Here is a 25,188-nt window from a genome sequence, read left to right as displayed (position 1 = left end):
TCCCATTTCCCACGCCTGGTCTTAGTCTTCTGCCACCAACGGCGAGCGCAGACGAACCCTCCCAGGACATCTGACGAACTTGTATGCCACCATCCCACTTTCGAAGCCGTCAGGCTCTTTAGTTCGCCTTCGTAAAAGTCCTGAACCCACCTCCTGGGTCCGTCCAAGTTTGACGCCGTGATGGATTGCTCCGCCCGACTAGCGGTAGTGTAGCCGGTCTTTCTTGCTCCATCGTGATGCAAGCCTCTCCCATGATCCATCGACCTTGAGCGGCGGGGCCCGGGCACACCACGATACCTGTCTAGAACTGGGATGCTGGACAAGGTCATGGTCATGGTCACAGTCACAGTCACGCTCACAACTTTTTTTTGACCCTCGACCGTCGCCCTTCTCGATCTCATGCAGCTATCCATGTCGTTTTTAGTGCCAGAAGCCGAAATGGGACCCCTAGGGAAACTGGATCCTTTCCGCCCTTACTGCATCTCTTTTTCCCCCCCTCCCCTCTCCAGGTCAGGCGGGAAAGCAAACAAGGAAAACAAGAGCAGGGAGAAACAGGTACGGACAATGATATCAGCTGCCCCAGAAGTCCTCGCGACCACCGGAAGCGAATCGTGCAGAAACGCCAGTAGCCGCTGCAAGCTGCAAAGCTATGGAGATAGAATGATCGAGGCGAGCTGCATTTCATATCCTGTGTACAAGTATAGTTTGCGCAGCCCACCATCCACGGCCAGGGCAAAAAAAACCCAGAGAGCGTGGAGATGGATCTGGCCGACTTACGACTCGGTCGAGCCCCAGGGACTTTCTTCCACTCCGCCCAGTCTGCCACGAATGCGTGTGTGCGAAAAGGAACAGCGATCGATGGAAGGCTGCCGCCGCACCGACCCGCTCTCCTTGACCGCATCTTTTGCCGAAAAACAAATCCACCCTGTTGTCCCCTCCTCGTCTTCCTCCTTGATATATATCTCCATCCTGTGGACAATGTCCTTTGTGTGTTCCCCCCCCCAAACGTTCACTCTAATCCCGCCTTGTAGTGTGGGTTGTTCCCTGGAATCTTCGAATGAAGCCATTGTCCTACATAGCCTCTCCCGGGTCTTGTTTCCCGACCCTGTCTGCCAGAAGTCTACAACCTAGAAACGCCGGCGCCATCGCTCGGTCTCGCCAAAGACCCAACCCACACTCTCATCGGAAGCGAGCTTTTCTCCTGCCATTAGTAGTCCTCTGTGGTGTTCCGCCTGTGCTCGCTTTCTCAGCCTGATCTCCAGGAATCCCTCCTCGACTTCTTTTTCTGTCCATTCCCGTCTTCTTCGTGTATGGCAGCACCCACTGAATTCCGGCAACAACCCTCCCTCCATCCTTCACGAACCAAAACCTCGTCTCATCACCCATCGTGGATATCTCGTCGCTGCTCAAACCGACTGAAGAGGACGACGGCCAGTCAACCAGCTCTCCCGCCTCAGTATCTCGATCAGAGTCGGTGCCGTCCAGTGTTGCCACCAGCGTGGCTCCTCTGCCACCGCCCCAGCCGCGGCCGGCGGTGCCTGCGAAGAGACTCTCCTCTAGCCAGGACCACCCAATCCAATCTCCGGCGAAGAAACAGTCCAAGTGGTCCCCGGAGGAGGACGCCAAAATCATCCAGCTTCGCCAGGATGGCATGAAGTGGGAGGATATCAGCAAGCACCTGCCCGGACGCAGCGCCATCAGTTGTAGACTCCACTATCAGAATTATCTCGAGCGGAGAAGTGAGTGGGATGAGGACCGCAAAAATAAGCTCGCAAGGTTGTACGAGAGGTATGTTGAGAAACGTCGCACCCGATCGCAGTTTGTCCCCAACGTCGCTGTCAAGAAAGATCTTGTACAACTGTTCTTGCTGCTCTGTCATCTTGTCTCCTTTGGGAAATCCCCGTCGACTAATCTTCTTTGAATCAAAGGTTTCGAGCCGACATGTGGGCGAGAGTTGCAGAGGAGATGGCGATGCCATGGAGAGCCGTCGAAGCAATGCACTGGCAGATGGGTGAACATGAGATGGCGAAGCGGGCCGGTGTGGTTCCATTTTCCTTGACCAACGCCAATAGCGGGATCGAGCCTTCATCTCTACCTCCAAGACCACCACTCCGACATGGAGTACCTCCAGCGCGCCCCTTACGACGAGACTCGATGCCTTCAGAGACGGGTTTACAGGGCCCTCAGCAACTCCCTTCCCTGGCAGAGCTCACGGCGGGACTGCCTGCGTTTTCAGCACCACCTTACCACACCCCAGACCCTTACCATCCTCATCTGTACAACCACCCAAGAGGCCGCCATGCTCCTTTTCGCTGAAAGATGAAAATGAAAGAATTGGCCTGATGTTGTCTTGTGTTTGAGCGAAGCATGTTTGAATAAAATCGGTATGAACAGAGAGGCACCATGATTCCGGGTTTTGATGATGGATTGTTTGCATTTGCTTTGATTACCCCTGCTGTGATGGGCAGTAAGAAGCTGTAATATAGTGATTTGATACCCCAACACCTCCGAATCGCGCAGACGGCCGGCTGCGAACGAGGGATAATGTGATCTGTGAACGCGTTGTCCCAAGTCGAACTGGGATGACGCTGCAAACACTTGAGACTGGAATCGGATTTGAGACACCAGGCGCCAACAACAAGATGCGTCTTTCGGAGTCTGGTCGTATGTATGGGCGGTATCTCTGTGTTGCTCAAACAAGCGCAAGGAGATAATTACTGATATCTCAGTCTTGTCGGGAGAGGATGATCCACCAGTTGTCTCGATCATAACCAGACTCGACTACCCTTGCGCCGGCAGCAATGGCGTCCTCTTGCAACTCGCCATCCCGATACAGATGATAGTATCGATGGTATGTTACTGAGATGGGTGGATCGGGCATTTGAGCCTCCGATTTGGATTTGGAGGCGACATCCGGCTTGAGAACCCAGGGTACAAGCACGTCCTGCTCGTGGCCGCGGTCCCAACCCCGTCGGCTACCTTTCTGCTCCAGTGCCCAAACGAATATCAATGCCTGGCCTCCCCCTTCTCTTTCTCCGCCCCCTCGATGAGATTTGGAAGGTGGTCTTAAGGTCTGCAAGATTTCTCTGATAGCCTGAACCCGTCGTGCGTTGGAAGATAGGTGGTGTATAACCGCGATGGAGATTGCGAAATCGAACAAATCACTTGGATGTGGAAGGCTAAGGGTGTCTGCGACGATGGCACTATGCGGTGGACGGCGGTGGGCGATCTCTACCAGGGCGTTTGACCTTCAAGCACGGTTAGCTGGCTTATGTTGCTCTTTGGCTTTTTGTCGACTTTACCTATCCGAAGCAATAATGAAGACATCCTTGTTTACAGTCAAGTTCTTCCCATTTCCACAGCCCACGTCAAGACCGACAGACCCAGGGGGCAGACGTCGGAGAAACTGGTCGACTACAGGCCACGGCTGCCACGTTGATCAACTTGAATGCGCCGCTGAGCTGCCGGACGACGTGCGAACCTTGTATCGTGTGGACGAGAAATGACTCGCTATATCCTCGTACACTTCGTGCACATGCTTCTTCTCGTATTCCAAAGTACTGTCCATGGCGACACAATCCTCGGGACGCACTCGGGTGTCGGGAGAGGGGTTCGAGGCTGCCGTAACGGAGACTTTAACACGGCCAACGTGTACGGGTAGGGCGGTGGACGAGGTGTATTTCGGGCAACAGACATTGCCTGAGTAGTCGTAGCGATGAGATTCACTCGTCGAAGTCGTGTGCCGGTCCCATGGATCGTGAACTGCAGTCGTCGAATCAGGACGTCCACGTGGGAGAAAAGCTTGAATGGTCGAAAAGGTACAAGCTCCAAATTGCGCACTTTTCGATCTTTGATTCAGTAGCCGAAGGGCGGCTCGGATCTTGGTATCCGATTGGCGACCCAGGAACAGCGACGACACCTTTGCTTGGTGTCTGTCTGTCTGTGTGTTACATACTGGCGATCGAGTGGTGCAAAGATGTTTCCGCTTAGGTCAAGTCTCATTTGCATTATTCTCGAAACAAAGTCCATGTTTATCACTGCGCTCATTCATATATAGATACTACGTAGCCACCATCTGAGAGCTCGCGCTTCCTTTCGAAAAAGAAAAACCGTGATTCGCTGCTAAACACCCATTGACTCGTACAAGGCGTCTCCATGACCAAAAACATCTTAGAAAACACCAACCGCCTCTTGATTGGCAAGAGGCTGTGTCCGGCTACTAGAAAAGGCAAAAATATCGGTAATGCCAGAGTTGCGAATCATCAATGCTAGAACGATTGCAAGTAATGGGATCTGTGGCATGTCAGCGTTCGAAACGAAGAATTGGCCCATTTTCAACTTACCCAGAAGAAGAACAATTTCCGATCCCGGCTCAGCTCGACTTTTTCGATCGGCTTCCTTATCAAGGCAGTAGCATTCCCAGAGGTGGTACTCCCTTCGGCGTTTTCACTGGCGGTTTGCTGCTCAAACTGGAGGTCTGCTGCAGCATCGGTTACGGCTTGCAGAGTGGATGCCTTTTTAATGCTCCAGTCCTGATCCGTCCCTTCTTTTGCTTCTGGATATAGATCGCTATAGGCCGGAGGCGAAGATGGAGCAGAAGGGGATGATCTGCCCGTCAAAGTCTCCCACCAGCCTTCACGCTGGCCTGGTTGCAGCTGTCTGGAACCTGAACGTTGAGGGAAAAGAGCGCTTACACGGCGCATCATAGGATATGCCTGATACTCCTGGATAGCTGCGAGAGGGCCATTCAGGTTGGCGAGACTAGGCATAACTGATTGGGCGTTCTCATTGAATTGTTGTAGTTGAGCTACCAGATGATCTCTCCACGCGAGCATGAACGCTGATGGAGCCATTGCCGGTGCTGCACTTGGGACATTCTCTGGGGGGAAACTTGATGCTTGAGACGTCGTCGGTGGCATGCTACCCCTTCGGGATGGAGGCACACTAACGGCTTGCTTGCGATTTCTCTGCCCGAGCACCTGCGAAAGATCCGGTTCCTCGGAAGTGACTCTGGTCGGCGTCTCGTCGTCAAAATCGTCCGAAACGTCTGAGCCGTCCGTATCAGAAGTGGCATAATGGCTCGAGGCATTCTCCCAGAATGAGCGAAGAGAGGAGGAGCTACGACTATGCAGTCGCATCGGTGTCCCTCCAGCACTCCGTGACCGATAGTGTTCCATGGGCGATATTGTGGCCTGGTAGGCAAGTAATGATGTCGCCAGGTCAGCAGGCGTAAAATGGCGGATACTGCGGGCTTTGTGGTTAGCCCCCGTCAAGCGCAGTCGATGTATCACATGCGTATGGCCGTTCATGGCAGCATGATGCATCGGTGTGTGGCCGTTATTGTCGACTATATTGGGATCTGCTCCCCTCGAGAGCAGTCCAGCAACGAATCGCGTAAGGCCCAACGAAGCTGCCAAATGCAGCAAGGTGAGACCAGATGGACGACACAAATCAAACTTGGGGGCTCTAAATAGCCTTTGGGAGTCCATTTGCTCCAGTACCTGTAACATCATAGCTTCTAACTCGAGCGTATCCATCGGACCTCCAGCCATGTGTCCGTGCATGCGCTGATGTCCTCCACCTAGTCCATAGCTCCCGTGTGCGAGCCACATAGAATGAGGCTGTCCTTGCAGAAGCTGCTGGGCGGCCGAGTATGGATCATCCGTTGGATGTTGTAGCTGCTTACCAAGGGTACGTAGTGCTAGGCGGAACATCTCCAATTCCCTATCATCCACATAAGTAAAGAGGGATGGCCGGGTCTGGGATTGTTGTGGCACTGGTGAGTATTGTGGGTGATCGTGCTTAAATACAACGGGGACAACGCCTGGCTGAAGAGCTGGAGGTGCAATGCAGTTCAGACATTTTTCTCCCCAAAATGTCGTGGTCGTGGCCTCAGTATCGCCGAACATGACCTCGAGGCCTTGGTAGAAGCCATTGCCCAGCAAGGTGACTTCCGTGCCTCCTGTCACAGATCCTTCGGCGGGTACCAATTTGTGGATCAGCGGCGGTGGCCGTCGAGCAGGTTGTGCCATTAATTGGTTGCTAACCGCTTGACCGAAGGCGGCATCGGCAGCTCCAAAGCTGTTCCTAGCAGAGCCGGGACTACCAGGTCTGCTTGGCTGACGGGAGGGTGGCGCTGATATCATTACTTGCCGCGGGAGATTTTCGTGACTCACAGAGCGGTTGATATTGGCAGCGAATGAAGGTTCAACTCCATTGGGTGTTGGAGGACTATTGCCGTAAGGTGCAGGCCGGGTAGCAGGCATCGCAAATGCGCGATCGTTCGGTCCGATGTACGATGCCATATTTGGAGCGTACGGAGACGACGCGGCAGTATTAGGCATAGTGGAAGCCCCGGGGAGTACCTGCGATGTGTCGAGACGAGTCATTGTCAAGCCAGATGGCAACTTTCCGGAACCACTTTGTTTCCTTCTCTTTGAAGTCGGACCTGACGGACCACTCGGGGAGGCAGGTCTGGAAAGATTTCGTGGTGCGAAATTGGCCAGTGCCTGGCTTGAGGCAGTCGCCGGAATGGCATATGGTGTGTTCGCTGGGGCCAGGGGGAAATTGGGGGTGAAAGTCTGCTGTAACGCATGCAGATCAGTCATGGAATACGCCTGCCTAGACATTTTGGCATTGATGACCTGTGTCTGAGGCTGCACCTCGTGATCAGTACTGGAGAAGACGCCTGCTCCTGGTAACTGTGGTCCCGGAGTTGGCAAAGGTGCCTGTTGATTCGGGATGACCGCTGGTGGATTGTGAGTTTTGTGATCATCTGTGATCATGATAGCGTTGGTCATGGCCTGAGCGATGACTTTATCTCGACAGTCCTTGATTGTGAATATCACTTGGAAGCCCATTTTCTCGTTTTGGTGCCGACAATAGCAGGCAATCCGCATCGGTAGCTCCACTTGCACCGCGGCTGAAGAAGACGCATTTTGGGCTTCGCTGCCGCTGGTCTCACGAGGAGCCTCAACCCATTCTTTTATTTCATTGGTGTTGAAAACGACCACTCTCCTTTCCTCATCTCTCTGGAAAAGCTCTTCTTCCTCAGGCTTCTTCTGCTTCTTCCTCGAGGCCCTTTTCCTCTCCCGCTGTATGCATCCCGCACAAATGCGAACCTCACCGCCATTCAAAGGCTTATCCTCATCATCTTTCGAGGTGCTTGATTCGACGGAAGCAGGACTCGATCGAGCATAAGGACCTGGGTCTTCGCCCCTCGCGCGTGCCAATGCCCGTTGCAACTTCACCCTGTCTTGCATGGCGCTTGTGCAAACCAACGACGTATGCAGCTCCAAAATCTCTGACGACCGCGGGACCTCTGGTTTGGCGAGGAACTTGGGCTTGGATACTGTGTGTCTTGGGAGCCTTAGTTTCTTGACGCCAGGTGGAAGTGGCGAGAGTGTCATCTTAATCGGTATCTGAGTTTCAACACGGGATTTGAGCGAGGTTGGATGTACTATCAGGGTTGGTGATCCTTCGGTAGAATTGACCGTGGATGGTGGAGAAGAGATATCTTTAGTGAAAGTAGAAGGGGTTGCACTTGAGTCCGCATCAAAACTGAATCCGGTAGACGAAAACTGGAGATTAGGTGAGAATGTCGCGTTACCAGGTGAATCGCCATTCATGGTGATGTGGTTGAAGGTTTCCTCCAAACCAGAGGATGGAGAGTGCTTGCTCCATGGGGACTGTCCCTGCGCAGAGGGCAGCATTGCATTCAAAGGTGAGGCCTCCCTGGATCCGGCAAAGAAGAACTGAGGTTGCCCATTCGGTAGTTGTGCGGTCGGAGCCTGCTTTCCAAACTTGGAAAAATCGACTTGTCGGTTGAAGGGTTGATTCATTATCGTACGTTTGATCTTATTGCGCTTGTCCGCCGGGTCAAATCCGCTAGGTGTGCTAGCAGCCGTATCGAAGTCGAAATCGGAAGCCATCTGCTGATTACTTGCCTCGAAATCTTGATCCAGGCCGGCCATAGCGGTGTCCTCAAATAGATTGTCATCTGAAGATATTGAAAACCCATTTATCCCGCTTCCCCAGTTGCTCTGTACCACTTCGTGCGCTGGAGGGGAGGCTGTTGAAGCTGCGGACATGTGGCGTGTACGGTCCGCAGGGTCTTCGGAAGAGGAGCTGCTAGACCCTGAGGCAGACCCTCTAGATGTGCGCGCAAACGCATCATTGTGAGGAAGCGGACTGAAAGAGTCCACTTCCCGCTTTATCGTTAAGTCATTCGGGTTGAGGAAGCCCGGAGGCGAGGTTGTCTGGTCGAGGTCTGGGAGTGGAGTTTCCAGAAATGCGTCGAAGTCTTGACCAGCAAATGCTGGGGTTTGGCCGAGGGCATTCTGGAAGAGATACATGTCATCATCTTGAGCCGATGCCATGCTGTCGGATTTTTTGGGCTCTCGAAGACCTGAAATTGTACCCGTCACCGCAACACCGCTATGCCATCTCTTCCTCAAACGTAACCGCTGAAGGAGCCGTGTAGGGTATAGGACGAAGCGTATAAAGAAGGAAACGAGAGCATAAAATTGCCCTTCACTTTATTTTGGCTCGAGCTGGAGCAGGAGGAGCTTCCACGGTGTCCGACTGCGCTGTGTTGCCTGTGGCGGTTGTTTTGTGCGAGGCGAGGACTGTGGCTGGTGGATGGTCGCTCAAGGATTAAGGTGCAACCAAGGACAAACTGCAAATGCGACAGATGTGTGACACAAGGTGTTGGGCTTCACACCTTGGGAGACTCGAGGACAAATGCGTGGAAAATGACAACACGGTGAGCAAGGAAGGACGTCAGGCGCTGCTGGTGATGAGTGAACAGAGTTGTAGATTAGTTAACCAAAATGGAACTCGAATTGTGGAGGCGGAGCCCTGGCAAGTGGAAAAGCGGCCCTTCCAGGTCCCTTTCCTAGGAGTTCTTCCAGGGCTTGTTAGCAGCCTGCTTTGCGCCGAGCTTCCCAGGGCTCAGTTAACGGGCAGCCTGGATGGCACCTGGAGACCCCCTAAAAGGTCCCTAGGGGATGCTCATAGGGGCAATCTACGACGAGCCTAGTTTGTTTCTGTTAGTCAAGGCTTGGCTGTTGGGTGGGCAGCCACCTCGCTGCATTTTCCTCCCCCTCCATCATTCTCCATGTTTTGCCATCATCCCACCAACCCTCCGAGCCTCCCACTGGTTGTTGATTGTCACCGCGTGAACTCTCTTCAACACCTGCATTGGTGCTGCATATTTTTTGCGTTATTCGAGTGGTCGCGGGTCAAGATTCTGCTTCCAGTATCGATGTGCTTCGCTAGTTCGCTCCGATTCCCACGATGTTCGGTCTCAGACGCCGTCACCTTGCATCCAACTACTCTGTTTGCGCCACTCTCGGGAGTGTTCGTTGGACGATGGAATGGCGAAAAATTCACGCAGAAGACCCCTGCCGTCTGCATGATTTGCACACTGCTGTAGGTGGGAATCCCAGCATCATAAGAGTACAAGAAGAAATGGTCTCTCTCCGCACTGAGATCGCCCGCTCTTCTGTCAATCGACCCTACATTCAAGATGATTTTAGTCGCTGTAAAAGAGGTGAAACGGGCCGATAGGTTCGAGCTTCTTTCGTCACCGTCGACCTCACTTAGCGGGTATATGGTATATTTTTCCATTCTCAAGATACCTCTTGTCCGAGTTACCAGCCCTCCGATCCCTGACCTTCCCGATGTCCCTTTGACTGTTTTCTTATCAACAAGCCGTCCTTGTCAGAGGTTGAGCCCTGTGGCTCTATTCCGCTTGGTTGCGCAATCACACCCTGTTTCCCCCTCTCCTACCCAGTGGCACAACTCTCGGGTAAGTCTCGCCCTAGCTTCCTACCAATCACCGAAGAAGATGCCGGACACATGCAATTCATGCTGCCTGTCAGGCCATCAGGCAGATATAAATAACGGTATGACTCAAAATGGACGCCCTCGCCAACAGCCATCAAGACATTATAGGGGCCGGCCAAGACTCCGCTACACAGATGAAAATTTGCCGCCACTTTTGATAGGCATGGCTCAGTCTTGGAAGAAAAGTCAAATTTCCACTGAGAGCGACAGCTGGCTTCAGTTTGTCTGGAGTCGCAAAGCCTTCAGTCCCTTTCCGTCAGACTAGACAACATTCCCTTTCTGAACCGGCATGCTGGCTCCATAAATGTTCTTTCTAGCCTAAATGGATGAATTACTGAAATGAGGCTCCAGAAGAGTTGAAGAGTTGAAGAGTTGTTCAGTTCGATCCAACCACTTGGACGGACTGGGTACCGACCAAGAAACCTCTCCTCTCCCAGCCTATGCTGCTCTAGAGGTAAATCGGGCCAACTCTATGGTGCTTCTGGCCACAGCAGAGCGCCACTCTTCCCAGAGTCAACCGGCAACACTTGTCCAGTTATATTACCAGAAAAATTATCGCTTGCGAGGAATAGACAGGCTCTTGCAACCGCCTCAATTGGAACCGGCTGATGTAATGCAACGGTTGCTTGGGCTTCGCGCCACAAAGCCTTTGGATCATCGTCGCATTCCTTTTGAAATTGCGCTGTGGCTACAGGACCTGGCGCGACGGCATTGATACGACAACGTGGGTTGATGTTGACGGCGTCGCGAGCAAGCGATTTGACAAGGCCGTGTTGAATCGCCGACTTCGAAGCGGCGTACGGCGCGCACAATGGAACTCCAAAGGTTCCGGCCTCGCTACCGAAAAGAATAGCAGAGATATTTTTGGCCGCGGGTGTTGCGTGACTTCTGATGCCTCGAAGCCACGCTCGACAGGTCAGGAATGTGCCGTCGACATTGACATTCAGCACTTTCTGCCATGCTCTAAGTGGCATGTCGACGAGGGACTGTTGAGGGCAGTAGGACAAGTCCAGACCTGCGGCTAAAACGCATGTTGTTATTACCCCGAACACAGTCCTGGCTGACTCCATAGCCTGCTCTACCCTGGACTCATCTGTGATGTCGACCTGGTAGAAGTTGAGCCGCTCGTTTTGGATGGGTTGTCGAGGCTCGACAAGATCAAATGCCGACACATATGCGCCTGCGGCAAGGAATGCTTTGACCACCACTGATCCAATGGCCCCCGAAGATCCGGTTACCAGTACGTGCGAACCTTCGAGGCCGAACCCTATGTCAAACCCAGACTCTGCCATGTCCAAGCGCAAGGAAGTGGTGGGAAGATTTGAGTGAAGGGGAAAATGGATATCAGGAGTAATACGAGTAGGAACTTGCTATAGACGGAGTAGTCCGTCATCTGCATACCTGCGTAGTAACAAATCCTTGTGTTTTTGCAAGGCGTTAATAAAGCACTTTAGTAATAGCTACAGGCTGATAATCGTGAGAGAATTATGCAACCGGCCAGACACCTCCATTCTCTCCCCAGACTTTGCATGCATCGCCGCATGCAAGGGCGAGAGGGCTCATCGTCGCTATGGTTGTGTATCGTCGTGGCTGGAGCCGAGAAAAACCCGATTCGGCGTGCTCAGCGACAGCTTTTCTCTCGCCATAACAATAATGGGCTACTCCGTCCCTCCGCACCCGTTTGGTGGTTCTTGGTCAGGGACCTGCCGCTCACCATAAACCGCCTCCTCCTCAATCCTCCGCGAACCCTACCCATGCCCTTAACCCACGAAAACATCTCGTGTGGGTCACAAAGTCACCCCCGAATCTGACTACATTCTGTCCTCGTCGCTGCGAGTATTACAGGCACAGGGCAATGGCAGAGGACAAGAAAAAGTTCGACCTGGTGCCCCGGGGGTCTTACGGGAGCGACCTGGTCGGAAACACGCTCTTGATTGGTCTCCGGGCGCTGGACCCCTTGCTGCAACGACATCTCCTGCTACACTCGCCGCTGCCGCTGCTGGCGTCGAAGCTGGGATTCTCTTCTTCTGCGACGGCGGCGGCGCTTCATGCACCCGTCGCGGGCGGGCCCGTGCTGGCAGCGACGGGCCTGACGCCGTACCAGACGGTGATCTGGGCCATGTCGATCGGGGCCGCGGCGAAGCATATCTTCTGGAAGGTCGCGACGGCCCAGGAGCCTGTGTACCCGGGCGCGGCGGTGGCCATCAGCGTCTTCAACACTGTCTTCAACAGCCTCAACACGCTCTTGTACGACGCGTCGGCCGAGAACCCCGTCTATTTCGCCCCCTGGAGCGTCTACGTCGGCACGGTGCTGTTCGCGGGCGGGTTGCTGAGCGAGACCGTCTCCGAGGTCCAGCGTCGCAATTTCAAAAGGGACCCCGCGAACAAAGGCAAAGTCTATACAAGCGGCTTGTTCTCCGTCGTCCGTCACGTCTCGTACCTGGGCTACTCGATGTGGCGTGCCGGGTACGCCCTGGCGTCTGGCGGTCCCGTGTGGGGTGTTGTTGTCGGCGGCTGGTTTCTCTGGGACTTTGGTGCTCGAGCTATCCCTATCCTGGACGAGTACATGGCAAACAAGTACGGCGAGCAATGGGCCAAGGTCAAGAGGGAGGTACCCTACGCTCTAATCCCAGGGGTTTGGTGAGTTGTAAGGATCTGTTGGAAAAAAAAACAGTTCTTGTATGTAAGATCTTATATGTACCATTATCATATCATGTCATCTCACCATCAAATGTGTGGAATAAGAGGGAGGAACTTTTCGTAAACCACATTTGTCTCTTTTGTCCTCCTAGGGAACATCATCAAACAATCAGATGTGACCCAAGTCATCAGGGATTTAGCTGTATCTGCTGGGTCTGCCCACAGATTCCTCGCTCTCGTCATATGAGGGCAACCCATCCTTGTTGGCGACCACCTGCTGTCTACTTCGCACCTCCTCCGTGCTCGCCCTCGACTTCCTGATCTCAAAGGTGACCACAAACACAAGGTAGAGTAAAAACATGGTTGCTGCAATGACACCATAGGCAATCTTGGCCTTGGTGGAGGTACCATCGGTCTGAAATGGGCTGAAGGATGCTAATCTGATGCCCAAGCCGCCATTGATCATCCCGAGCACAATCAGAAGCCTACCGAGCCACAGGTGGACACGTCCAGGGGTAGTCCGGCCAGGGGCTTTTGTTGGCTTGCCGGCTTGGACGTTCTGAGCACGTCTCTTGTAGATTGAATGGTGGAGAGATCCGAACTGGTCTCACCATTAGCATGGACAAAATTGCATACAAGCATGATGGATCCCAAGGATGGAAAACTTACAATTGGCTGAAAGAAAGCCAATGCCAGGATCGCAAGACCAAGCTTCGGGTGAGGGTCGTTCCAAACACCGAAGGCGGCAGACTGCTGTGCAAGCCATATGCCCATGCCCGCGGCGACGATGAAGATAATGTAGCTGAGGATTTGGCCCACGGCGTGGATCTTGAGCACAATAGGATTCTTGATGTTTAGGCGTAGTAGGATAGCGAGTGACGGGACAAAGAGGACCCAGACTGCAGAGGCCAGCACAGCGTGAGCGATCAGGATGCGAGTTGCGTGATCGAACGCTGCTGGTGAGGAGAAAAGCGAGCTTTGGGAGATGCCGTTCGAAGACGAAGAGCCACTACCATCGCCGCTATCGTCGGAGCTGTCACAATCGCTGGCCCAAGGAGGACAGCCATTTCCGTTTCCATTGCCCCATCCACCTCCCCATCCGTACCCGAACTGAGCATTGGCAGTCGTTGCCAATAGAGCTGCAGTAGCTAGAGTGATGATTGAGCTTCTGGCCATAGCGAGTGGGTTGTTATCGAATGGAAATGTCGTCGAGGTGTGGTAAATGTCTGGTGGGAGAAAGAAAGAAGGAGGAAGAGCGGCCGAAGACCTCTTCGAGGAACTGAGACGCCATTCATAATCATACCCAGTATCTAGTGTCGGCCGGGGAGGGGGGCTGGATAGACAGGGTGACAGGGAGGTCAGTGTACTCGTACGTGGTCTTGGGTACGCGGGCGTTGGTGAACGGGAACAAAAAAGACTGGGGCGCATGCTGTTCCTGGAACTTGAAATAGCAGCGGGCAGCACAAGGCTGCGAATCACGGTCGAGCAAACAACGGGCAAGGAAGGCTTGGTTGCGCTTGGCTGCTGCGGAGGACGCGTAAGGTGTCGGACAAGGGCTCCAGGGACCTTGGAATAGGCTACACATGATTGGAGAGGCTGCCCGTAGGTGCCAGTGGCAGTGCCAGTGATGCCCGTTGATGACCGCAACCTGAAACCTGACGAGGCGTCGAGGCGGGGCAGGGGGCCGGACTTCACTCATCCGACTCGCCGATCCCAATCCGTCAGCTACCTTTATCAGTAATGACCTCTATGACAGGGACCACGATACTTATAAAATGCATCCCGTCTCTGGAAGCTGGTAGCTTCTACTCGTACGCACTCGGAGAAATACGGGGTACATGTCGTCTCTCCTGTCAGAAGATTGGCCGGGATGGCCTTGTACTCGATGCAACAATTCGATCACCACTGATCTACCTCTCCCAGGAACGCGCGTTCGCTATACAGACGAATAGCTGGCGGAAGCTTCTGCAATGCTACAGCAGCATGACAAGGGAACAAAGAACGGGAAGTGGTCGGCGAGCTCTCTCGTTTTATTATCAACCTTGTCGGGATGGATCATCTCGACATACGAGAAAGCCCGAGCTCCTCTCGACCTCATCTCTACCTGCCAGGAATTCTTCGCATATTGCTGGTATTTCATCGCACAGCGTCCTTTGATTCTTGATGTCAGTGCTCCGAGCTGCATGCTGACTCGTTGAACGAATGAAACTTTGCCCCCTTCCAGCAACACCCCAGTTTGTCCCAGCCTAATTCGTCTGTTCAATGTCCTTGGTTCTCGTGCAATCTGATTGATCTCGACGAACCCCATTCAAAATTCTCCTTTTTCCATCGTCCGCTTGCTCCTGCATTGCAAAGACCTTTTCGAAATCTCTTCCCGTCATCACCCGGTTTCAGAAAGGCCCTTCCACCAACCACAGATGGTTCGCCTAGGATGTTGAGCCATCGCCGAATCCGAAAATTGGAAATTCTGTCGTAACCTTTTTGTCATTTGCTCGAATGCGTGTTCATCATGTCATCGTGATGCTCAAGATAGGATGTTACATCACCAACCATCCCAGGGACCATCTTTATGCGTGAATTGGATAAGAAAGGAAAAGCAGTGGTCGGTTCGTCAAGACGCTCGTGCAAGTCACTAGTTGGGGCAAGCGGACTGCAAGTGTCCTGGTTGCTTGCCTGGAATGCAAGGTCAGAAGGGTATCGCAATGGTAAGAAGGTGGTCTCACATTTGTAGCAGATGCGCTCAGAGGATGGCTCGGATGGGCAATCGCGAGAGAGGTGACCCTGTTCGCCACAGTTCTGCGCGTGTGTCAGTCAGTGTACTAATTGCCGATGTAGGTGAGGGAAACATACGTAGCATTTCTGAGTTCGACCCTGGGTGCAGTCACTGAAAATGGTTAGCCAGGCAGATAGAGCAAGTAAGTTCCAACTGTGCTATACCGAGACATATGGCCGATGCCACCGCAAGACTGTGTCCTTTCTGTCAGTACAGATCTCATGATTGGAGAAAAGAAGTGATCTCACGTAGCAGGTCTGACCTCCACCACCGCGATTGAACCCGCCGCCAAACCCGCCGCCGCCGCCTCCACTGGAAGTGCAGTCACTGAGGAGATTAGCAAATGTCGATTCGAATCATAGTAATCATATCTTACCGCGCTATGTGGCCCTGCCCTCCGCAGCGGTAACATTCTCGAGACGAGCCGCCACCGTAGGTGTTGCCGCCCGTGCTACCCCAGCCACCTCCTGCACCTCCAGGAGGACCAGCTTGAGGGCAGTCGCGCGCAAAGTGTCCTTCATTCCCACCTGTAAGTGAATCAATATATGTGTTTCGACTTCCATCATTTCGCTGGTTGTACTGACATTTGTAGCAAGACTTTGGCTTGGGCGCAGCAGTGCATTCTCGGCTGACGTGGCCTTCGGCTGTGGACGAGATAAGTAAAGGCAAGGGACTAGAAGTGACTTGTGTGCGACGTACCTCCGCAGTTGTAACTGTTTGACATGTCAGTCAATCTGAAGTGAGAGGCCAGATGGTGGCAAACGGATCAGATTTACTCACCAGGTCGGTGTGCCTTTTTTGGGGCAGTCGCGTGCCTGAATGAAAGTAAGGGGATGTAGGACCAATGATATCGGTCGCCAGTACCTGATGCGATGAATCGCCGCAGTTATAGCAGCCTCTGTCCATGATGTTTTGTTTGGACGGTGGTTCGTTTCAGTGAGATCTGAAGTTTCAGTCAGTTCTCAGTCTCCAGAAGACGCAATCCATGCAAAGATAACGAGAATATGTAGCTGCGTACCAGAGATCAAGCACAGTAGGAACAAGATGGGAAGAAGAGCCTCAGCGTCGAGTTTGTTGTGTGTGTGCAGAGGTGAATGCTAGGTAAACTAAAGCTGAGGAGAAAATGCGATGGAGAAAAAGTGGCCGGCGGCGTGGATTGGCAGAATTAACTTAGACACCGGGGTTGTCACAACGTCATACTAATAGGGGAATCGAACGAAAAAAAAACTCTGTCTATGGCTCCAATCATGCCCATTCACTTGTCTGCGTACTTGTACGAGAGAGGCACAGACCTGACGACTCGGGTTGGGTTACCAGCTGCAAAAATGCACTGCCTTGTTCTGCCGTTGGTCTGGATCTTTTCAGGCTCCTCTCCTGGCATTGCTGTAACCACGCGGAAGGCTTCCTTGCATCCTATTCGTCGTCGTTGCAGATAAGGGCAGTTGTCACCAGACGTTGATACATTTCGACAAGTCGAAACGCCTCTTGAGCCTGATCTCGAGACTGACACCCTGGAGATCTTGTGTATATGTGCTTGTTCAAATCGAAAAAACGAGGAAAACATCCCGTTCCATGCTACGTAAAATCGTACAATGCCATAATCTGTCGTTGACCTCGTTCGCCCAGCACCACCACCTGTTCATCGTCGAAGCCAACCCATCGTCGCGTAAGCTCCATTTCGCGTCTTAGCTCGCCCAAGGCGAATCCCAGCGTAGGACTTCGCCCCCGCAACAGCTCAGCGCCACCACACAGCGCATCGACCGCTATGATCTCGGTGCTGGCCCGAGGTTGGTTTTCAGTGGCCATCACAGGTTCCAGTTCCCAAACTCGCATTTCATCTCCGCGAGAGCTGATCGACACGGCTTTGCCCCGGTTGTTGACTTCTGCGCCTGACACTGCCGATGTGTGACCCCAAAGACGTCGTCCGGCGCTAATCTCTAGCTTTTCATCATTTGAAGTCACGAGGAACGATATGATTGTGTTGTCTGCCAAGGTCCCGATCAGGAACGGATGTTGGTAAGAAAGAGAGGTAGGCGGATTCATCAGTTGAGGGTGCAGAGGCAATGGCAGAGAACTTGTCGATCGGGTGGTCATATCCCCTTTGCTCCAGCCTGTGTAGGGACGGCTCAAGGTTGACGCCAATCTGCTGTCCATGACTCTGCCGGCGGTGGTCAGACGAATTTCCTGTAACCCAACACACCATCCAAACTGGAATCTGCTAAACGCATACGCGATAGTCGCAATGACCTGGTTTGGGGCGCGCCTTAAGGCTACCGAAATGGGCGCAAAGGAGGCATCGGACTGCAGTCGAGCAATTGTCAATATATCGGTCGCGTTTCCGTCTTGAATCCCCTTCGAGTCGCAATGATACAGGCTTAGGTACTTTGTTCTGGAGACCGTCATCACGTAGGGAAAAGCTAGAGAAATAGCCATTAGGGATCCGTCCGCGGACTGGTGGCTTGACCGGCGCTCGATTTGGCCCTCATGATCGTAGATGTAAATCGAGAGAGATCCATCGTCGAACCCAAGCAAGATATAGGTTGTGTCGTCGATGGATTCTACAGTCATGCAGGTGGCGGTCGACGGTCCATGAAGTTGAGTCTGCGCCCTTGGTGTCTTCGTCACATCCCGCTGAGACCATGTTCGCAAGCCATTGGCTGGATCGACCGTGAATATCATGCCCCGATGGACTTTCGCAATCACGGGTGGTGCAGGCGGCCGAGCGACCTCAACCTCCTTTAATCTGGCCTGGCCTTTTGACCAATTTGATTTAATCCTGAACCGGCTTTTCCAATCTACCGAGTGATCGTGGTGCCCTGTGCCTGCAGGTGGAAGCCGTCGCAAGCGCGGCCGCACCCATGTTTGCATATATTTAACCTTCCAGATTCCGCGGTCGGTAGCGAGGGAATGAAGTCGGCGCGAGACACTGTGGACAAATTAGTGAAAAGCGAGCACACGGGTATTGCTTCAGGTACTTACCACTCGGTCTTCAGCAAGTCTTTGATAGGGAGAAATGATAAGATGCGCAGGAGAATTTCATCGCTGATGTCCAGCAGATGACGCTTGGACCCGGTGCGACTTCGTTTCGCTGGCGCTGGCTGCTTGCCAGTATCATCATTGCTCCGTCTTCGTTTCGGCATCTCAAGGACGCAGCCTCTGCGTGGGTTGGCAGCAGGAGTGTTCGATAGAGTTTCACTGTCAAAGAGCCTGGAGATCTGGTCGCCGCCTACCCCACCGATCACGGAGCCACCCAAGCCGCACTGAGTCTCCGCAGGCTGACTAAGGCATGCGGAGACCAACCAGCCGAGTACTCGATTTGTACCTCGTACTCGTACAACAGTCCTCGACGCGCCCGACCAAACGCGCCTCAACTTCAGACAACTTCTACGTATAGAGGTCGTTCACACACAACCTCAGACATGTCCACTCCTACGCTGTCACTTACTTCGACCCTCGTCCTCGCTCTTACACAGAGCGAAGCTCTTCAACGGCAGCTTGATAGCAGTAATAGGACCATCGAGCGTTTGAAAGACGAAAACGAAAGACTCAAGCGCGAGATCCAGGAATTGCGACAGGCACAGGCAGGTAAACAAAATGAAGGGCCAGAGATTGTGGCCCAGCTGGACCAACTATTCCGGAAAGATGCAGAGAAGCAAGCAGAGATTGACAGTCTGAAGAATCAGCTCCGTAAGGAGAAAAGACGCTCACAGAATCTACATCTCTCATCTCCCATTGTGTCGGGCGAAGAGCAAACTCCAAAGAGCTCCGGTCGAAAACGTCAAAGAGTCCACAGTTTAGAGAAGGTAGAACCACTACAAGAAATTGAACTCAACGTACCTTCAGCTGGCCGCTCTGTCCAAGGACAAAAACCCACGGGATTGAGTGAGCGAGGCGCGGAGGCAATCTCGTCTCTCGCAGAGGATGGCATTGATCACAACCGAGAAGATACGGAAAATCCATCGGAGAAGAAGGCTCACCCAAAGACTTCGCCCCGTCAACGGTTGCAGGCATTGCTAACAGCACCGACCCCTCCTACTCCTGTTCCACCTCATTCCCATTCAGCCAGGAAGCCTCCTGTTACAAGTAGAGTATCAGAGACGAAAGAGCCACTCCGTTCACGGCCGGCCCTTCGGCTTGATCTCTCCGATTTCAAGGTCAACCCCAAATACACAGGAGGCCTTGATTATGCATTCCAAGAGGTTGTCCGTAACAAGGAAGCGAGGAAGTGCCTACCGAATTGTACGCGACCAGAATGCTGTGGTGCAAACTTCAGGGTTTTGGCGGAGACACTACCCCCTGATCCTAATATCTCAGAAGACGACCTGTTGCGTGACTTTCTCGGTTCTGGGTCAGGGGACAAGATACGTTCACTGACGCCCTTGGCGAGAGCGAATCTAGTGCACGAGGCTCGAGCAAATCTACTTGCGAAAGAGTATGGAAGGATGCACAGAGCAAACTTTGCGCCACCATCTACGCCTCCAGGATTTTGGGATGTCGATATTCCTTCCACACAGGAGCAACAAGAGAATCAGGAACAGGCACGGCAGAGACAGAGGGACGAGGTCGAGAAGCGGTATCAAGAGGCGCTCAAGGGCGGACGTTGGGTCTTCGCAGATGAATGATTGAACTGCCAGTATTGGAAGACACTTGTATTGAAGGCCTGTTGAACATGGACACAATTTGACCTCCAGGTTGCGGGACGGCACCTCTATGACAAGGGCGGACGACCTAAACCGACATGTTAGTCAATGACCGCAGGCCATCCAAGTGATCGCTATGCCGTACTTCACGATGGTGGCAGACTAATGGCCTCCTCACTTTTAACTGCTCCCTGCTGCATGCCACTTGGCACATGGCACTGGCCTGTCATATGAGCACAATCCTCCTGAGCGGTCAGATCAAGTTCAACTGCAACATCTGCTGCCTTATTGATTTCCAGCCCCCCCTCCATTTTGTTCTCTATCAATGTGCCCTTCTCGTCTTTACCTAGGTCGACCCCGAACGAGAGCTCATCCAACGCGTCCAGTTCCTCAACGGTGCCTCATCTGTGTCCCAATTATGGAGGAACCCTCCAAGCCCAAAACCAGCAGACCAGCGGCGCCCGCGTCTGCCACACCCGCAGAAAACCTCGTCCTCTCAAATGTCACTACGCGAAATACCTCAGCAGTCATGATCGATCGCATCAAGCAGCAGTTGCCAGAAAGACCTCTCCCCACATCACCTCGCGCAATGAGGGTACCCGCAATACCTCGCATTCAAGTCGGCACCGATGTTCTCGATTTCATGTCGTTTCCTGAGAATCCTCATGCCCTAATTACAGACCATCTTCGACAAGTCGGTAGACTTCTGCCACAGGTTAAAAGCGAACATGCAGGAGTTCCAATGTGGGACAAGTTTGTCTTACACGAAGCCTTGAAAGTTGTCAATGCAACATGCCCAAGTGATCTTCGGCGAAGTGCTCTAAAGAGATCCCGGGGTGTTGCGGCAAAATGCCACTTGTTGGCCTCCCTCATACCTGCTCGATACTTTCCAGAGTCGGGGACCGTTGTGGATCGGTTTTTCGCTGGTCTGATCAGCTTCTTAGGGAGGGAATATCGGTTCACGGGTCAGCATGCTGTAGGCATAGGCCCGCAACAAGAGTCCTCTGCTGCCATTTCTACTCCGACAAGCAATGCAGCTCGAAAATGGACGAGATCCGATGAATCTAACTCTCAATCAAGGCGAAGAAAGCCTCGCTTAGGGCCAAAAGTCTCGCCCCACACATCCATGCCATTATTATCCGATGTTTTCAAGCAAGAAGCCACCACCACCGAACATAATCCTCAGACACCCTCGATGAACAAAAGAGAGAGAAGGGCAGAAATATCATCGGAGAATGTTGTTCAGGCGTCAAGAAAGCGAAAGAGCTTGGATGGCGAAACGCCGATCGGAGGTTACAAGGAAGAAACAGCTAGCACAGAAGACCCTTCACCATCGAAGAAGAAGAAAAAGACCAAGGTTGACAGAAGAGCCATCGAACCATCTCCGTTGTCGCCAGATGCCGCACTACCGTTGCGCGGCCCTCGCATGATAATCAAGCTGGAGGACTCGTCCGACGAAGGACCCGAAACTGCGCCTCGTCCGCGCAAGAAGCGCCTCAACGTATACGAGAGCATGTACCACAAAGCTCAAGAGGATATTCGGTTCTTTGAGAGATTTCTTTGGCACGGCGCGGGCATCTCCAAGACCGATATCAATGCAAGCAAGACCCGCGTGGCCATGGGACAGACGCACAAACAGGCATTCGATCGGGTCCACAAGCCTCCGAGAAAGAAATTGGAGAGCCGTCCTAGGCAGCCCAGGCAGCAATGAGGGCAGGCCATCCCCCCAAGATGTAGCCTGGCCACATCTGTGCTGCGCGTGAGCTGCACACATCGAATACGCAAACATTGATAGAGCATGAAATGCAATGCCGTGCCAGACGCATCGAAGAGGTCGGTCTCTTGCTGCTCAGTCAATGCTATTCAGAGGATTATCATATGGTCGGGAACATTACGTGCGAGTCGTTTTGATGATTCAGCCGCGGAATTCAGCACGATCTAGAATCTCACTTGGAGGTTTTCTGATGAGGGTTTGACGCAACATTCAGGGTGGGCTTGCGAGGAGACAAAAACCTCAACACCTCCACCTAGTCTTTTGTCTCTGTAGCATCCAAAAGATGGCGGAGGAGGTGTCAAATACACTCGAGTCAGTCAGTACAAGATCGGGCAACATCCAAAAATGGTCGAGCTGCAATTGGAGTCAGAGAAGAAGACAAAAACTGGAAAGCGATTCTTTTTTTTTCCTTTTGGCAAAGTCTTGAATCGTGTGGGCCGTGACGACCGCAATAGAAGATGGGGATGGGAGCCGGTAGACCGACCTGTCCCGCCTGCCCGCCTGCCTGGTATTTCCTGCTGTTGTCGGTAGTAGGTTCATGTACTGACTGGGCTGCTCACGGTCTCAAAGGACGCGATCACGGAAGAGGGATATCTATCTATCCGTAAGAAAACTCGACCGAGAGACCATTTCTTCCTCGTTGCCGGCCAACATGATTGTGTTCGCTGATCAGATCTTCCCAAATGGTTAACCGTGTCAACCTCAATGTCGCAGCGTGTTGTCTCAGATTCGAGGCTCGTAAGGAGTCCCCTGGACTGCGATGTCGTGATTTACACTTTTCGAGAATTGCAAGCAAAAGTCATGACTCCTGTGACAGCAGATCATGGAGAACAATGGCATAATAATCCATCATTTGAAACTTCCGAAAGGAGACTTGCATCGTTGATACATACTCTATCATTTGCAGCATGTCATGTTTGTCAGTTAGCTTCTATCGATGCCCATGAGACCTCTGGCGCGATGTTGCCATAAAATGCTTTGTGCCAGCCTCGCCTAGGCTATGTATACCCATGGCATAGAGTTGAATGTGTTCCGAAAAGTCCAGACCCGAGAGTTCATGATGACAAAAAGACGAAACGAAATAAGTCCGGAAGCCCCTAGGCTGCGACACTCTCGTTTGACGACCGTACAAATGATCGGACAGCGGTTATGTATCCGCAACAAGTGGGCCACTCCCGTGAAAAGACACCGCTATCCTCTGAGACGCCAGACAAGAATTCGACATGATCCCGAAACACAACATCTCCCATATATGCAAGACTCCCAGCTCTGGTGGTTTTGTCAGAAACCAGGACCGGTTGTGGTCGTTGTGGGTTCTTATGAGTCGAATATGGGAGCGAAAATAGGAACTCCCCGACTCTCCAGGTCATAAACCACCCTCCTAGTTACTTTTGGATTGGATATGACGAAGACCGCTTCCGCACCGGACATAACAAACAGCTCGTATGTCTGTTTGACGAGGTTGGGCCTTCCAGAGATGGTGGTGTTGATAATGATGGCTTCTGGATCAGCACGACGAACAACGTCGATGACGCGCTTCGAGTATGTGACCTCGGGATCAGGGGTAGACCAAAGGATCCGACACGAGATATCCCTCTTATGTAGCAGCGACATGATGGGACCAATTCCAGAGCCGGTGGCGACCAGAACCATCTTCTTGAAGATTGGAGCCACATGAAGCACGCCCATCGTCGGGATGCCACGCACCCAGAGTTTTGTCGGCGGTGATCTGATCAACCGAGAAGTCCAGTCACCAGCCCTGGATACAAGGACCGAGAAGCCGCGTCCGTCTTCTCCTGGAATACCAGCAAATGCATGCCATTCGAGAAGCGGACTGTCTGATAGTCGTGGAGCAGCACAGAGGGGCAAGTTTGTATATGTAAAGTGGAGACGTATAGCATGATCTGACAATGGCTCTGCATTCACCGAGACTTTTCGTAGCCATACCCACGGCAATGCAATCGAAATGGTGGCAATCACAAGTGTCCAAAAGACGGGGCTTTCGAAGACAAGTTGTTGCGCTGGGATGTTGAAAGAGCTATCGTGGACTCTTGCGTCTGTCAAGAGACCGAATTCGGCCCAAAACAATCCCACGGCCGTCCAGCCGGCAAAGCGATGGACTAGCTCAAACTGGTTATGCATTCTCGCGCGTATGCCGGGATGGGCCATAGTGATTATGGAAATCAAGAGCACATCAAGGATGACGGTGATGATCGGAATGCTGTTCTGGTGTCGACGCAATGCTCCAGATTGCAGTGCTCTGACCGTCGACACGTTGAAAAAGGCAAACCACACAGCTGCTGAGATTCCTGCACCGCTATGTAGACCGCCCAGGTGATATATCTTTGCTGCTAATCGACGCAAACGCAGTGGGAACCATTGGGGACATTGGCCAAAGGTCCAGAAGAGCGCATTGATGACCAATTCTTGTCGAACCAGAACCCCCACAGTCAGATTGATGGACACAGCAGTCGCAGCCCATTCCGGTGACATGGAGAGGAGTTTATGCTGTGTAGCGAGAACAATGATGACTATGATATTGGCAGTCACGGCAAGCGTGTTGAGGCGGCGATACACGGAGAAAATGGTCCACCGTAGGTTACGCAGGAAGCGGGTGTATTTTTTGTCAGGCATCTTTATCTCGGGTACGGGCTGCTTCTCGAGGATGACTGAACCTGATCTGGAGGATGTGTGATCTTGTGTGACCTTAGCACCAGCCGCCGCCAACACCGAAGGTCCCAGAGACAATCCCATGGGATTTGCGCCATCGACTTGTGTTATCGGATAGTTAAGCTTGTTGGAACTGCCAAAGAGGTTCCGAGTGACAATATGGCTTTCTAAGGACCCTCTTCCGTTGACATGGAAGCGTTCTTGATCGTGCTCTTGAGATTCGAGGGTGTGAAAGGATGCTGAAGCTGATGTTTCCATTGTGCAAGGCCTAGATGCGGTATCTTAGTAAACCGTTGGAGCGACCCAAGCGACTGCGCTTGCGAGGGAGTGCTGGGGGCAGACAAACGGGTCAGAATGAGGAAGAAAGTGATCATAAGTGATACGCGATCTTGCCAGGACATCAGGCCCGTGGACCGCGTTAGAGTAACGGACACGATTCTGAAGGGACAAACAGTAGGTGAAGTATGGAATTGTTGTGTGTTTTGACCAGTGATAAGATTGCGAGTGAAGAGTGAGGCAGTCTGGACCATGTGAACTGGATGGGACAGACGAGTACTCACCGGGTTTGTTTTTCCAAGTTACCGAAAGTTCAGACGTGACTGGTGTGCAATGGGATAGCTTTGGGTAATCTCATCTGACGGGAGGTATTCGGAAGCCTTATAGCAATGCGGGAGGTTCGAGCGGAAGCGATCAATGGCAAGCCAAAGTGCGTTCTTGTTTCTTCAGTCCCCAGCAAGTGAATCGAGATCGGATCGCGGTAGGTAGATTATACGGCTTTGAAGATGATCCGCCGAGCAGGTCACGGTAAGATCAAGTGGCAAGTGGCTCGGCGAGGAGTGAAG

At 52.7% G+C, this 25,188-nt stretch overlaps 9 protein-coding genes across 9 annotated transcripts; 3 read left to right on the top strand and 6 right to left on the bottom strand.

The window, feature by feature from the left end:
• Nucleotides 1–2,725: 2,725 nt before the first annotated feature.
• AYO21_00404 (hypothetical protein) lies at nt 2,726–8,378 on the bottom strand (the record flags this gene model as incomplete). The annotated part of the gene is made up of 5 exons (XM_022650394.1): nt 2,726–3,248; nt 3,303–3,427; nt 3,482–3,919; nt 4,186–4,293; nt 4,344–8,378. The coding sequence occupies 5 exons, from the start codon at nt 8,376–8,378 to the stop codon at nt 2,726–2,728; spliced, it is 5,229 nt and encodes a 1,742-aa protein (XP_022517008.1).
• Nucleotides 8,379–10,319: 1,941 nt separating this feature from the next.
• On the bottom strand, nt 10,320–11,141 carry AYO21_00403 (hypothetical protein; the record flags this gene model as incomplete). The annotated part of the gene is made up of 2 exons (XM_022650393.1): nt 10,320–10,835; nt 10,893–11,141. 2 exons carry the CDS (start codon nt 11,139–11,141, stop codon nt 10,320–10,322), a joined length of 765 nt encoding a protein of 254 aa, XP_022517007.1.
• Nucleotides 11,142–11,704: 563 nt separating this feature from the next.
• On the top strand, nt 11,705–12,493 carry AYO21_00402 (hypothetical protein; the record flags this gene model as incomplete). The annotated part of the gene is made up of 1 exon (XM_022650392.1): nt 11,705–12,493. One exon carries the CDS (start codon nt 11,705–11,707, stop codon nt 12,491–12,493), a length of 789 nt encoding a protein of 262 aa, XP_022517006.1.
• Nucleotides 12,494–12,685: 192 nt separating this feature from the next.
• Nucleotides 12,686–13,665, bottom strand: AYO21_00401 (hypothetical protein; the record flags this gene model as incomplete). Its single annotated transcript, XM_022650391.1, has 2 exons — nt 12,686–13,090; nt 13,159–13,665. The coding sequence occupies 2 exons, from the start codon at nt 13,663–13,665 to the stop codon at nt 12,686–12,688; spliced, it is 912 nt and encodes a 303-aa protein (XP_022517005.1).
• Nucleotides 13,666–15,121: 1,456 nt separating this feature from the next.
• On the bottom strand, nt 15,122–15,986 carry AYO21_00400 (hypothetical protein; the record flags this gene model as incomplete). The annotated part of the gene is made up of 8 exons (XM_022650390.1): nt 15,122–15,162; nt 15,213–15,285; nt 15,340–15,373; nt 15,427–15,455; nt 15,511–15,574; nt 15,639–15,789; nt 15,847–15,906; nt 15,962–15,986. 8 exons carry the CDS (start codon nt 15,984–15,986, stop codon nt 15,122–15,124), a joined length of 477 nt encoding a protein of 158 aa, XP_022517004.1.
• An 851-nt stretch (nt 15,987–16,837) lies between these two features.
• On the bottom strand, nt 16,838–18,402 carry AYO21_00399 (hypothetical protein; the record flags this gene model as incomplete). The annotated part of the gene is made up of 2 exons (XM_022650389.1): nt 16,838–18,188; nt 18,242–18,402. 2 exons carry the CDS (start codon nt 18,400–18,402, stop codon nt 16,838–16,840), a joined length of 1,512 nt encoding a protein of 503 aa, XP_022517003.1.
• A 279-nt stretch (nt 18,403–18,681) lies between these two features.
• On the top strand, nt 18,682–19,884 carry AYO21_00398 (hypothetical protein; the record flags this gene model as incomplete). Its single annotated transcript, XM_022650388.1, has 1 exon — nt 18,682–19,884. One exon carries the CDS (start codon nt 18,682–18,684, stop codon nt 19,882–19,884), a length of 1,203 nt encoding a protein of 400 aa, XP_022517002.1.
• Nucleotides 19,885–20,320: 436 nt separating this feature from the next.
• On the top strand, nt 20,321–21,613 carry AYO21_00397 (hypothetical protein; the record flags this gene model as incomplete). The annotated part of the gene is made up of 1 exon (XM_022650387.1): nt 20,321–21,613. The coding sequence occupies one exon, from the start codon at nt 20,321–20,323 to the stop codon at nt 21,611–21,613; it is 1,293 nt and encodes a 430-aa protein (XP_022517001.1).
• A 1,380-nt stretch (nt 21,614–22,993) lies between these two features.
• Nucleotides 22,994–24,604, bottom strand: AYO21_00396 (hypothetical protein; the record flags this gene model as incomplete). The annotated part of the gene is made up of 1 exon (XM_022650386.1): nt 22,994–24,604. The coding sequence occupies one exon, from the start codon at nt 24,602–24,604 to the stop codon at nt 22,994–22,996; it is 1,611 nt and encodes a 536-aa protein (XP_022517000.1).
• Between the last annotated feature and the right edge of the window lie 584 nt (nt 24,605–25,188).

The sequence above is a fragment of the Fonsecaea monophora genome (genome assembly GCF_001642475.1).
Source record: "Fonsecaea monophora strain CBS 269.37 chromosome Unknown Scaff2, whole genome shotgun sequence".
Lineage (NCBI taxonomy): Eukaryota > Fungi > Ascomycota > Eurotiomycetes > Chaetothyriales > Herpotrichiellaceae > Fonsecaea > Fonsecaea monophora.
This window is presented reverse-complemented; position numbering and strand designations above follow the sequence as displayed.